Source organism: Elaeis guineensis, chromosome 8 (assembly GCF_000442705.2).
Source record: "Elaeis guineensis isolate ETL-2024a chromosome 8, EG11, whole genome shotgun sequence".
Classification (NCBI taxonomy): domain Eukaryota; kingdom Viridiplantae; phylum Streptophyta; class Magnoliopsida; order Arecales; family Arecaceae; genus Elaeis; species Elaeis guineensis.
This window is the reverse complement of record NC_026000.2, coordinates 6709357-6722801: the sequence shown is the minus strand read 5'-3', so window position 1 is coordinate 6722801 and position 13445 is coordinate 6709357. Positions and strand designations below refer to the sequence as shown.

The 13445-nt window shown below is 41.6% G+C and overlaps 1 protein-coding gene across 2 annotated transcripts; it reads right to left on the bottom strand.

The window, feature by feature from the left end:
• Positions 1-5226: 5226 nt before the first annotated feature.
• On the bottom strand, positions 5227-7446 carry LOC105050522 (mavicyanin). 2 transcript variants are annotated; one of them, XM_073242828.1, is made up of 3 exons: positions 7059-7446; positions 5603-5715; positions 5227-5518 (listed from the first exon to the last, which is right to left on the bottom strand). In XM_073242828.1, the coding sequence occupies exons 1-3, from the start codon at positions 7261-7263 to the stop codon at positions 5366-5368; spliced, it is 471 nt and encodes a 156-aa protein (XP_073098929.1). In that variant the 5' UTR covers positions 7264-7446; the 3' UTR covers positions 5227-5365. The 2 variants fall into 2 exon arrangements, with proteins under 2 accessions (XP_073098929.1, XP_010928884.1); XM_010930582.4 differs by having other exon boundaries at positions 5227-5715; positions 7059-7437.
• Positions 7447-13445: the final 5999 nt, after the last annotated feature.

Below are 13445 nucleotides of genomic sequence, written 5' to 3'. Positions count from 1 at the left end.
TATATATATATATATAATATTAAATTAGTAGATTCTGATAAATACTAGAGGTCATATATATAATGTTAAATTAGTAGACCCTGATAAATATTAGAGGTATATTCAGATTGTCGATTATTGGCGCTCATGAAGTAAATAATATTTATATTTTATTATAATTAAATAAAAATTTATCTTATCTATTTAAAATGATATAAAAGCCTACGATTGCATTCATAATATATTGTATAAAAATTCTATAATTATGAATGAATGACAGTGGTTTGGATGTTATAAATTGAAGTAAATGATAATAATACATACTATATGTTGGGTGGATGTCTGATCAGGACACCATCTCCCAAGATCCTTTCAGTACCACGCGATGCAGCAGAAAGAAAGAAGAAACAAAACAAAAGGAAAAACAATCAAAATACATGGATCAGCCACAAAAGGGCTCGCCTCCACGGGACATGCAAACTTCACTATGAAAAGAAAATTTTACAAGAGGAGACCTCACCCTCAACCCTTGTACACCCAATTCTCTCTCACATGAAGTTTCCCTCACAAAAGCGCTCTCTCTCTTGGAGACCCCCCTGAACTCCTGAAGAGCCTGGCGACCGCTGTCCAGGAGCCTCCTGCTCCTTCTCTCACAGCGCCTCATGCCTCTCTCTCTCCTCTGGTTCGTACGGCGGCGAGAAAACCGAGCCCCTGACCTCTACTGTTCGTTCTCAAGCTTTTTAAAGCCTTAAACATAGGTTAGAGAGTGATTAGGAATCCTAAACATAGCCAAAAAACCCTCCTGACCGTCGGATCAAGACCGGGAATCACCTGAGCCCTCCGATCGTGCTCCGGTCCACGGAATAGTGCCGTGGACCGCGAGAATCGCGTGGGAAACGCCCACGCGGTCCGCAGACCGTGCCGTGGACCACCCGATCCACGGTGGACCGGGGCAAGGGCCAGCAGGCCCGCTGGCCTGGGCCGGCCCGCGCGCGCGGGCCTGGGTCGCGCGTCCCGCGCGCCGCCGCCTGCGGCCGCGCCGCTGCCATCCGCCGCCGGTCGCTGGCAATCCTCCGCCGCCTCGATTTTCGTGCCGACTTCGAAAGCTCGTATCTCCTCCATCTGAGCTCCGTTTCAGGTGATCTTAGTCTCGTTGGACTCCATTTTTCGCCGCGAACCTCGCTGTGGGCTCAATGTGGACTGAATCTCGAGGCGTCAAATCCTAACAATCTCCACCTCGACTCGATATTCGGCCTCCTTCAAACTCCGAGAGCTTCTGGATCTCCTCGCCCCCATGCCCTGGGGCAATCGCCTGCTGATCATGGATGGACAAACATGGGAGTCGAGCCAGGCTGCTCGATCCCATCTCCGTCGTATGCTGTGCTCCTCTTGACCTGAGACCTGCTCGGGGCATCATCCTGCGGCAATAGGAATCTTACCTTGCGACGTCGCCTCTCGTCCTCCCGAGTCTCCTGTCTCGTGCCCGATCCGCCTCCTGGAGCTCCACCTCGCTCTGGGCTCCACCTGGCTCCCGATGCTCCACCTCGCACTGGGCTCCCTGCCAGGTAATAATGTCCTCTGCTCCCCTTCTTCCCCTCCAGCACAATCCTATCGCCGCGTAGCACCCTCAGGATTCCTCCACCAGCTACCGTCCTGTAGCCTCTCGAATCCAGTCTGCTAAGTGAGATAAGATTCCGCCTGAAATCGGGTATGTATCGAACCTCCCCCAATCTCCTCACTGCACCGTCATGTGTCCTCCAGCTGACCGTCCCAATGCCTCTGATCGCACAGCTCGATCCATTTGGCAGATATACAGTGCTCTCACTGTTCTCCAGGGAGTCAAACTGCTCCTCTCTGCAACACACATGATAGGGGCATGCAGAATCTAATATCCACTGCTGGGAAGAAGTAGATACCTCGTCAGATATCTCGAAGACATCTCCATCTAAATCGCTGCCGGCCGTCGCTACAGCAGCCACCGTCCGATTTTTCAGTTGAGGGCAATCTCTGGCTAGATGCCCCAACTCCTCACACCGGTAACACCTGATTTTGCTCAAGTCCCTCCTGGACTTAGACCGCCCTCGATGCGATCTCCTGTCGCTCCGTCTACCGCCTCCTGCACCTCCAGAAGCCACCAAAGCTGAGCTATCGACACCTGAGCTCGAAGCTGGGTTCTCCCTCCTGAGAACCTCGTTCTGGAGTATCGCCGCGGTGACCTCGTCCATCTTGATAGTGCTCTTCCCCACTAGAAGAGCAGTCACCAAGGACTCGTACGAAGAAGGAAGCGACGCCAGCAAAACCAGCGCCCTGGTCTTCTCCTCAACGTTCTCGCCAACGCTGAGAAGGTCGGTGAGGATCTTCTGGAAGTGGCTCAAATGCTCCTGCACGCTCTGTCCCTCAGTCATCCGCAGTTGGTAAAACTGCCTCCAGAGGAAAAGAGTGTTGGTGAGAGACTTCGCCATGTACAACTCCTCGAGCTTCGACCACAGCACCGTCGGGGAAGTCTCGCTCAGCACATAGATCACCACCTCATCCGCCAGGTACATACGGATGGTACTCACCGCCTGCATCTGTAGCCGTTTCCAATCCCGCACCTCCATGGTGGTCGGTTTCTCATCGCACAAGAGAGCATCGATCAACCCCTGTTGGATGAGCACGTCCTTCACCCTTGCCTGCCACAAGGAGAAATTGCTCTTACCATCAAACTGGTTGATCTCCATCTTGATTGTTCCTGTTTTCTCCATCTTCAGTCTTGCTCACCACCACTGCAATCTGCGTCCTTGTACCGCCTTGCTCTGATACCACTTGTTGGGTGGATGTCTGGCCAGGACACCACCTCCCAAGATCCTTTCAGTACCACGCGATGCAGCAGAAAGAAAGAAGAAACAAAACAAAAGGAAAAACAATCAAAATACGTGGATCAGCCACAAAAGGGCTCGCCTCCACGGGGCATGCAAACTTCACTATGAAAAAAAAATTTTACAAGAGGAGACCTCACCCTCAACCCTTGTACACCCAATTCTCTCTCACATGAAGTTTCCCTCACAAAAGCTCTCTCTCTCTTGGAGACCCCCCTGAACCCCTGAAGAGCCTGGCGACCGCTGTCCAGGAGCCTCCTGCTCCTTCTCTCACAGCGCCTCACGCCTCTGTCTCTCCTCTGGTTCGTACGGCGGCGAGGAAACCGAGCCCCTGACCTCTACTGTTCGTTCTCAGGCTTTTTAAAGCCTTAAACATAGGTTAGAGAGTGATTAGGAATCCTAAACATAGCCAAAAAACCCTCCTGACCGTCGGATCAAGACCGGAAATCACCTGGGCCCTCCGATCGCGCTCCGGTCCACGGAATAGTGCCGTGGACCGCGAGAATCGCGTGGGAAATGCCCACGCGGTCCGCAGACCGCGCCGTGGACCACCCGGTCCACGGTGGACCGGGGCAAGGGCCAGCAGGCCCGCTGGCCTGGGCCGGCCCGCGCGCGCGGGCCTGCGCGCGCCTGGGCCGCGCGCCCGCCTGGGCCGCAGGCCCCCCCACGTGCGGGCCTGGGTCGCGCGTCCCGCGCGCCGCCGCCTGCGGCCGCGCCGCTGCCGTCCGCCGCCGGTCGCCGGCAATCCTCCGTCGCCTCGATTTTCGTGCCGACTTCGAAAGCTCGTATCTCCTCCATCTGAGCTCCGTTTCAGGTGATCTTGGTCTCGTTGGACTCCGTTTTTCGCCGCGAACCTCGCTGTGGGCTCAATGTGGACTGAATCTCGAGACGTCAAATCCTAACACTATATATAAAATCTTTAATAATAATATATACTTGTAGGTGCAGTATACCTGATAGTAACATATAGGCATTGTTAGACTCTTCAATTGACTTCAATTGGCATCCTAGCCATAATGGTACTCAAATTTGTTAAATCGTAATGGAATATTAGCATGTGCTAATTATGCCCTGGACTTTGATTATTGGCAAAAAAAATTTTAAGTCTAGACTTTTAAGAAAATTTCAAAACTGAGATACATCGCAATAGTTAATGCTAGCATTCATATATCCTGCAATGTTTGCGTTGGTATATCACATGTATCAAAGGAAATGCATTTACTTATTCTCCCTCTCACACATGCTCATGTGTGTACACAAACATCCCACATAATCCAGCTAGAATCCAATTATAACATGAAGCAAGGCTCGCATCCCAACCAATAAGAAGTCTCCACATCAAAGATTATTAGAACCTTCTATAGCTTAGGTTGTAGAGTGTTGTTGCTTAAATCGGTCGAGATCGGAAGACAGATACCTTATCTTCGAGCAAGGATGCTGGCTAGAGTGATCAGCAAAACAAGTTTCAAACCGAATGTTGTAGTTTCGATGAGAATCCTCCAATGCTCAAGTCAGAAAAGCAAAAAATAAAAGAATAGCAACAGATTCTCTGAGAAGGATCTGATTGGACTTATCTGGGTCCACGAGATTCTGATTGTTTATATAAAAAGATATCGGACAGTTAGATTGTTAACTGTGAGATTGCATGATCCCGAAATTATCGAACCGCTGGTCATGCCAAACTGAATGAGATAATTCCATCCTTAATCGTTCCCGCGAGATCAGGGGAGATGGTTATGCCAAAACCTATCTATTCGGGATAGACAGCTGTCGCACACGTTGAAGAGATAAGTCGGCTGAACAGCTCATACATAGGTCAGACATCAGGAACGCCTCAGCTCAGCATGGAGATGAACTCCTCAGTTTATACGGCGGTTAACGATCGTGTTGATGATTCGAGAACTTGAAATATCTTGTGATATAGTGTTGATCCAAGACACTCGTGGTAACCACCGTAACATAGAGGATACAAACTATCGAATCACCATGATTGGATGAAATTGGCTAACCAATTTTGTACCCATATAAATATATATGTTCTTTTTTTGATGCAGACCTTGGTGGGTAGGAGAGAGAGAATAGAATAAAAGGAGATTACAGCAACAATAGAACATGCATTCTACGCAAAATCCAAAATGATAAGAAGAAGAATTGAAGACAGGAACATGATAAAGCTGAGCTCCAGAAGAGGTTCGAGATCTTAATTCGACATTAATGCTTCGAAGCTTAGAACAAATTTGCAAGTCATCGAGTCTTGAATACTGAGAAGTTATGTCATCGACGAAGATCTCAGAAGCTTCTTAAAGGTTTATCATGCAAAAGGCTAAGCATAGCAATTACTCCTTTTTCTTTTTTGGATTGTAAGCATAGCAATTATTCAAGCAAAAAATCGAAAAAGGGCTGACTTTAGAATCCAAGAGGTTCAAATGTTCCTCTTTAACATCCAAACACAAGTACAGTAAGAACAAAGTAAACAACCACCTAAGTGGAAGAAGGAACATGAAACTAGATGGCATGAGATATGCACATTAGAGGACCACAAAACAAAGTAGAGCAAACCCAATCAACACCAAAGTCGATGATGTAATATAGGTCGAGCCAGATGGCTCGGGCCCTGCTGCCAATTCTTGTGCATTCATGACCTGTTTGCCTCGCCCGCCAGCTTCGACCTGGGGCACCACCTGCACATGCAATTTGAGCCCATTTTGGCAATTCTCAAGCTTACCACTAGAGAAGTAGAGTGCACCGGCTCCATCGAGTCTCACCCGGTCGAGCCCGCTGGTGTACATCTTGATTGGGTTGCTGAGCTCACAAGACTCAAATTCTTCCTTGCTCCCTAGCCGGATGATGCTCTCCCGAGATGCAGAGTAAGTGAACCCTGCAATTACAAGAACTAATTATTGATTGGAGCCGAATTCTCAACATATGTTTTAGATATGGATCCTTGCTAGCCGGTTCGTAAAATCTCGCTGCACACAATTGGATATCAGTCAATCTGGTTACTACTTTCTCCATTCTCCTCTTCAGGGACTCAATTCTTAAATTCAAAGCCCACGAACTTTGAACCAATTGACTTTTTGATGGTAGATCCGGATTGAATCTGATTTACACTTTTGGGCCAATCTGTGGGTCTTAGCTCTCAAGACATCATATTGTTTGATAAATAAAAGAGATTTCAATTAATTATCTAATATGTGTAAACCAAATTAAATCTATTAATTTGTTTGTGGAGATAAGATATTTGGGTGACAACAAGGAATTCTAATTCTGGTGCTTGCCTCCTTGCTCTTTAAATATACCCCATGCACTGCAGACTGCAGTACCGCGTCTGTAAGACCATAACAAATGCTGAGAAAATGATAAATTCAGTGGTACCATGGATGTGCAGAACTATGTTTATAATAAATGATGAGAAAATGATAAATTCACTATTACCATAAGCCCACTGAATTAAAACACCCAACCTCATTCCCCTTCATTGACCAGAAGATATCTTTCTTGAGATGGTGGTTTCAATTAATCAATGGTTTTTTGATATCTTTTCTTGAAACATCTTTGCAATGAAAAGATGTTATGTCATGGCTCTCTATAAAAGCACGTCATATGTTGCAAATATTCTTAGATAATTTTTTTTAATGAAAATCATTAGGGTCATGTATTAATTACAATAATAACTTCAAACCGCAAACTAACAGTTTAGAGGGTAATATTAAACAATAATGATATGAACAAATGACACTTAAGAAAAATTTTGAGTGTCACGAGTAAAAACCTACCACAAAGTATTGCTATATGCCTACATATGAACATCAAAATCCACCTTAGAACTTCTTAGTATTGAAGTATAAGCAAGAGTAGTACCACACTCATGGCCAACTAATAAATGGGCCAACTTCAGAGAGGAAGAATAAGGGGTGAAAGAGACTCCGCCCCTTGATCCTAAAGCAATCTAAGCTACCATTTTTAGTGTCCGATTGCCAACAACCAAATATTCCCCTCCCATTGGACCAAGTGACTATATTTTTATTTGGAGAACTACCCTGAACTAGAACCATGCTTAAACCTTCAAAACTTAAGTAGGTTTTTTTTTAGGAAAAAAAAAAAAAAAAAAGAGAAAACAAAACCCTAATATATTTATAGTCATGTTTTAAAGAAGAATAATAAAAACTAACAGAAATAGGGAAGAAGGAGAAGGAAGAAAATTAGATAAAGAAGTCTCACAGATGTTGTCTCCAACCCTGAAGACCCTGTCAGTGGACCAGGCAGCCACATCAGAAGCAGCATCCCACCCTTGATCACCTCCAACAACATGGTCTGCCCCTCCTGCTGCCTCACATCTTCCTATCCCTCCCCCTCCACACTCTGCAGCTATTAGTACTACCACTCCAACAACAACACCAACATATTCCCTTAACAAGCTAGCCATGAGAGAGAAAGAGAGAGGGAGAGGTTGAAGGAAGGTTTATGGTAGGAAGGAAAACAACGAAAAGGAGGCTCTTTCTCCCACCTTTCTCCTCCTCCTCAACCAACAGTCCTTTAGGTGGGGGAAGAGCGGTAGGTTTCTCTGTTGCTACATGGTCACGGTACAAAGCAAAGAACCTGTAGCTTGTCCGAAAAGAGCCCGAAGTCCTAACCCCGGACATGGAGAGCCCAAAGGAGCTTAAGTTTTTCGGGTTGAGGCTAATCACCAAAACTTTTCAAATGTATTAACCCACAAAACATACTACAGAGACCAAAAATTTGTAAAACTAGCTTTGGCCGAAATTTCTGGGTCTCTTCGGTGATTATTTAATTCTTTTAGGTCCCACCTCAATATTTGGAGGCATTTTGGTTGGTAAATAGAATTGGAGTGGTGGAAGCTCAAGTTTTTTAGGTGCTGTTCGGTGTCACGGATGAGTCTCGACCCTGATTTCAAAGGATCCCCAGCCCAAGTGTTGGGATCTAGATTTGCTTCTGAACATGGCTCGATTAGATGATCCTGACCATTGGATCTCGGTTTTCATTTGGTCACTCTGTATCATTTATTTTTTAACTTCACCCACTGTAAAAAATTGTCTAACTCTTTGCATCAGCCAACACCGGTTAAAAAGAACGAGGTACCCACCAACAGGCACATGACAAAAGTCCGGAGAAAGTGTTTTAAAAAGAAGAATCTTGTTCCCAAAAAAAAAAAAAACAACAAGAAGAAGAAAAACCTTGTTCAAATTGAGAAAAAGACGTGTCCGATTATATGCACTCAAGAGTTATGGTCGATTATTCAAGATTTGAAATTGCAATTGAGACGATCTGATCTAAATTTGAACTGTTTCTATCAAAAATCCTACCTTCTTGTTTTAATACTAGACAGCAATACCATACCATACATAACGTGTATCATGATGTATCCCACCAATTACATCCACTTATTTCTATGAGCTCTATTCCTCATATGCTTATTTGAATCATTGCTATAAAAATGAATGGCTATAATTGACAACGTGCATGATGATGCATGCCATATAGGATATAATGTTCTATGCTATTGTTTTGATCAGTGCAGTTAAATGCTTGTTTCATGGTTACCGATTTTCTCTATTAAAACTAATAATAAAAAATATTATATTTTAAAATTATTTTTTTTCTTTTATCTCATAAAACAAATCCTTTCTCTCCGGATCCAATTCCCTCCCCAGCTGGGGAGTTCATCTATAATTGTCATTATCTTTTTTGATTATTTTATATTTCTATACTAAAATAATAACTATTATAGCTGTATTATGATAGAAAAATAATGGATAACAATGGAAAATAATGATGTCATTTTCCACTGTTCGGTCATTAAATATTATTCTTTAAGATTTGAAATTTATTAATTCAATTGACAAATATCGGCTCAAAAAAAGTAGATCCGGAAGCGGAAGAAGAGAAAAAACTTGAGATGTCAAAAAAAGAAAGAGCAAATCCACAGAGAATTGAATGGAAACCTCTCTCCTTTGTGAGGACAAAGTTGGTAACGCCTGGGAATTCTTGCTCTAGCGGGACGCTACAACTTTAATTATTCTGACCGGATACTTATTATAATCACATAGAAGTGGGAGGAAGATTCACCAAATCTGTGGGAAAAGCTAATTAAACCTCCTAATCCAAAATCTTTGGCTGAAGTTGAAGCCTAGGGGCTCCGAATATTGTTTGGCTAGCAATATCAATCTAAACGGCTGCTATTAGTATTTTTCTTTTGGCTCCATGCGGCTCACTAGACATAATTTTATGAGAAATTATTGGATGGACTAAGTCCACCGTGGAACAGATCTACCATAAACTGAGGATGAAATAAATCCACTTGATAATTTCATTCTAAAATAAAATAAATCCACTTAGGATGATTTCATCCTATGTCCATAATGAATCTCATCCACCTAAAAAATTCTCTGGTTCTACAGCTAAAAGTATATTATAATTTATCACTTTATTATAAAATTTTTGGTGAAAGTCGAAGTTTCGGTGCTTCGATTTTTGTTGCAATGATTACGTGGAGCATACCGAAGGAGAGAAACAAAAGAGTCTTCCAATTCCATGCAAATGCCCCCATATTGATGTTTAAGAAAGTTTTATTTTTATTTGAAAGTTAGACAAAACAAACAAACCATACTTCTTCGTAGCACTAAAAATAATACAGAGCACCGTAGACAAAATACTAATGGTTCTAAGTGCAAATTGAAGCTTGAAAAATATATTTTTTCCCTGCCACAAAAAAAAAAAAAAAAAAGAGAGAGAGAGGAGATGAGCTTATGCAAATGCTTGTAACCTGAGCAAGCATTTTCTAGTAAATATTGCATGAATAATGTAAACTATCTTATTTTGCATATAATTCCTAAACTAATATATACGTATTGTTGGGACCACATCCTCTAGTGGCCCACGGCATGAATACTGCAAGTTTAATTTTTATCTTACAATAAATTATCGGATGGCATATGCCTCCTATTATCATCAAAAAAAAAATATCAATCCAAATTTGGCTCAACCACATTGGGTTCAGTGGACAGGTTCTACATCTAAAAAGTCTATTACGATGTATCAAGGGTATTCCAAAGATCTATTTTAAAATTCTTGCGTACATGCAAGATGTGGGATTCCCTAATAAAAGAGCCTCGATTTGTCTATCAACACTTACAAAATCGGTGAAGTAGGAATAATCTTGTTTTCATCGCTTTATCCTGGATGTATTGGATATTTAAATTCTCCTCGCATTATTTTGTGGAAGGGTACCACAAGTTCAATATGCAAGGCCTTGAAAGAGAGAGATGAAACCAATTCCATGTCGAGTATCTACAGTGGCCTGATACGTATTTGTGTATAGAGGAGTATCTCATATTGAGAACCCACAATGTTGCCAATACTCCAAGGAGGTAGTCCCCACCATCATCGTTTGGTGATGCCACTAATATAAGTTGGTTTGTGATGCTACTAATATAAGTTTGTTTTAATATCTGGACAGATGAACATGAAGACGTTGAGTTCTTATACTATTTAAATTGGAGAACAGTAAATGAGACTTTTACCCTGGGATCCCGATTCTTGGAGAAAAATAGAAGATAAATCACTTATTTCCATGCATGTAATGAATTCGCATACCAAATAAAAAACATTTGTAGTGTATAGTTTTTTTTTTTTTCTATACACCATCAATTGGTTTAGCTCATAATAATTTTGGATTGATTTCACCGAAACTTCAAAACGAATACTTCATAAACAATGTGTTTACTCTTTGAACGTCGTTACGTACACACGTATACACATATATATACTTTATGTGTGTGCGTATTAAATCAATATAAAACCAGTCAAATGCAATCAATGTTGCACCAATTTTGTTTTGTGAGGACTAATAAGAAGTGTTCCTATGCATTGAAATCCCTCACCATTTTATCACATGCATGTCAGCTAGCTTCCATTCTTTGATGAAGTAAAATAGAATTGCTTAACCTGCAAGCAGATTCGGCAGTTGAAAGAAGACAATTAAATAATTACTTTTGGGAGTTTCTTTGGGAATTGAAGAAAGGCCCAATTCATTGCATGTTCTGGTGAGTAAATGAAAGCACTCCCATTGATTGCAGAATGCAACAAAGCTGCTAGTTCTCTGCAGTGCCTGAAACAGACAAAACATGGTCATCCACACCCCACCTTAGTGCTACATTTTGGGCCTATATCTCTTAGGGCTTGTTGGCCTACAGTTCCTAAAACTTTATCCCCATATGATCATACAAAGGCTAAAGAATAGAATTCAGGACTATTTCTCCCGGAAAACCACAAACTTGTATCCAAAATCCCAAGCATGGAGTATTCCCCATGACTACAAAATCTATGTAATCATAACTATAATTAGAACAAGTAGTCATCTTGCCCATGAGACCACCCGACCTCGGTGGAGATCGGGTAGTTCATTAATTCTATTCTTTGCGTGTTAGATAGGCCGGCTATTATATACCTCTACTCATGTTTCCCATGCTATAACTAAGCATGGGATCAGAAGAAAACCAGCCTGTAACCTAGAGGTTATTGATCCAAGAGTGTGGTTTACCTACTTCATCATATAGCTACTGGTGTTTTGGGAGATGGCACTGGTGGCTTGGTTTCTTAAAATAAATAAAAAGAGTTGTGAATTGCAAAAATAAGCTACAAAATGTCCGCATGGCATTCGACGGATTGGAATTTTAGTAATTCCAACATCGATATTTTTCTCTCGAGATAGGGTTGTATCTTTCGCATGAATCCATCATTGAATTAGGGTTGTGATCTGCTCGGATAGATGTAATGAAAGATTTGGAGTGTTTTGAGATCCATATAAAATGTCATCCGATGAGCAACATTGTGAAAGAAGATCAATCACTTTTTTGTAGAAAGGCACAATCCAAACCCTTCTCTTTAGGAAAATCTAGAGTGGTAACTCATGGCTACTCATGAAGTGATTGAAAAAGAGACCACCTCACAGAATGTAAAGTAGCCCAACGTCCTTGGTTCATGATTTACCATTCGTAACCCAATCGTCGATAGTGCGTGGATGAGGACGGTTGCTTGAGTTAATGTACTCATTCGTAGGTGCAGTTAGCTGAGAATGGTCTAGGGCTAGTTTCATGTGCTAGTGCGACCATCACGCCGGGAAGGCTTGGCCCAAAAAATAAGGACGGAATGTGGGCGTGTTTGAGTTGAAGAGTAGAACGATATCTCGTGTCCCAAGAAAGACTATAAATCAATTTGCACAAGGATGGAAACCTCAGGACTCCTATTTTCCTATCAAAGTCGAAGGCTGCACTAAAGTCTAGACTACACTTTTCGGCCGTTCGACCCTAGAGTTTTTCTCCCAATATTTGACATGGGATAATTCTTCCATTATTTCTCTCAAATGACATGTGTAAATATTATATCAGTTTCAGAGGTGTTCAATTTTTGTTGTTCTTCGGCCATGGACACCATATAATAATTTCGGGCAAAAGATAAATTTTTGAGTAATTCTTTGCACACCGCATCTGATATAGAAAAAATGTACCACCCCATCTAATTGGACCATGTAGCTATCATTTTTCAATACACATTTAATATCGCAGGTCTGTTTTTTTATTTGAAATTTTGAATGACGAAAATATTATTCTCCTTCTAAAAAATTATGATATCTCACGACTATATTATAATATCCTATTGTCTAATTATGTTATAATAAAAAAAATATTTTTATTATTTAAAAAAATTATAAAATTTTTAATGATAAAAATGCTGTCCTATTTTTATGATTTTTAAAGAAAAAATTATATCAAATTTTTAGATGCTCGCAGTTCCATTTTCAGTCTAAGTTAGAAAAGCTACAGATATTTTCCGTATATTTTTTAGGTACTTTTTTGCACTTATTCTTTCCCTTCCCGTATGTCATCGATCTCCAGCTGTTGTTGCTGTTGCTACGGTGTCTTAAATTGTAGAGAAAGCTCTTTTCATGCAGCAAATTAAATGATGCTATAATAGTTAATCTCTTCTCTCTAAAATTACCTTGTTGCAATATATAGCGATAAGAATAAACCCACTTCATGGAAATAAATGTCTGAACTCAACTAGTAAACTTTACATCGAAAATTCAAAATGTTGTCTCTCTCAAAAAGAATCATTATATTGTTTTGACAAGTTTATCTGCTATAAATATAATATATAAATAAGTCCTATATATTATCGTGATCCAGCGAGTACTTTCCACCAGGGTCGACATTAGCAATTAGAGAAGCTTTTGTAAATACTAGATAGTGCATTAATCCACATTCTGTCCAGTAGTTACATTCTCTAAATAGTTCTCATTGCTTAACGCAGCTCCACCTTCGACTGGTGGGGTAAGGTCTATGGTCTCTCGAGTCTTTACTCTGGGTCACTGCCCTCCATAGGAGAGAGCTAGGACATTATTATTGTTCCTTAGATGCCAAATAATGGAAATCCGGCGCAACTTTTGGGACTAGAGTGCATGTGAGGAGCATTTATATGCCTGTCATCTTCCAGATTTTTGTAGCATTTCTACTCATCCTTGGATAAGGTCTAGTCTATGACTCTGTCGACCTAGCTACATCCTCTCTCTATATATTGGAGTCCCCTGTT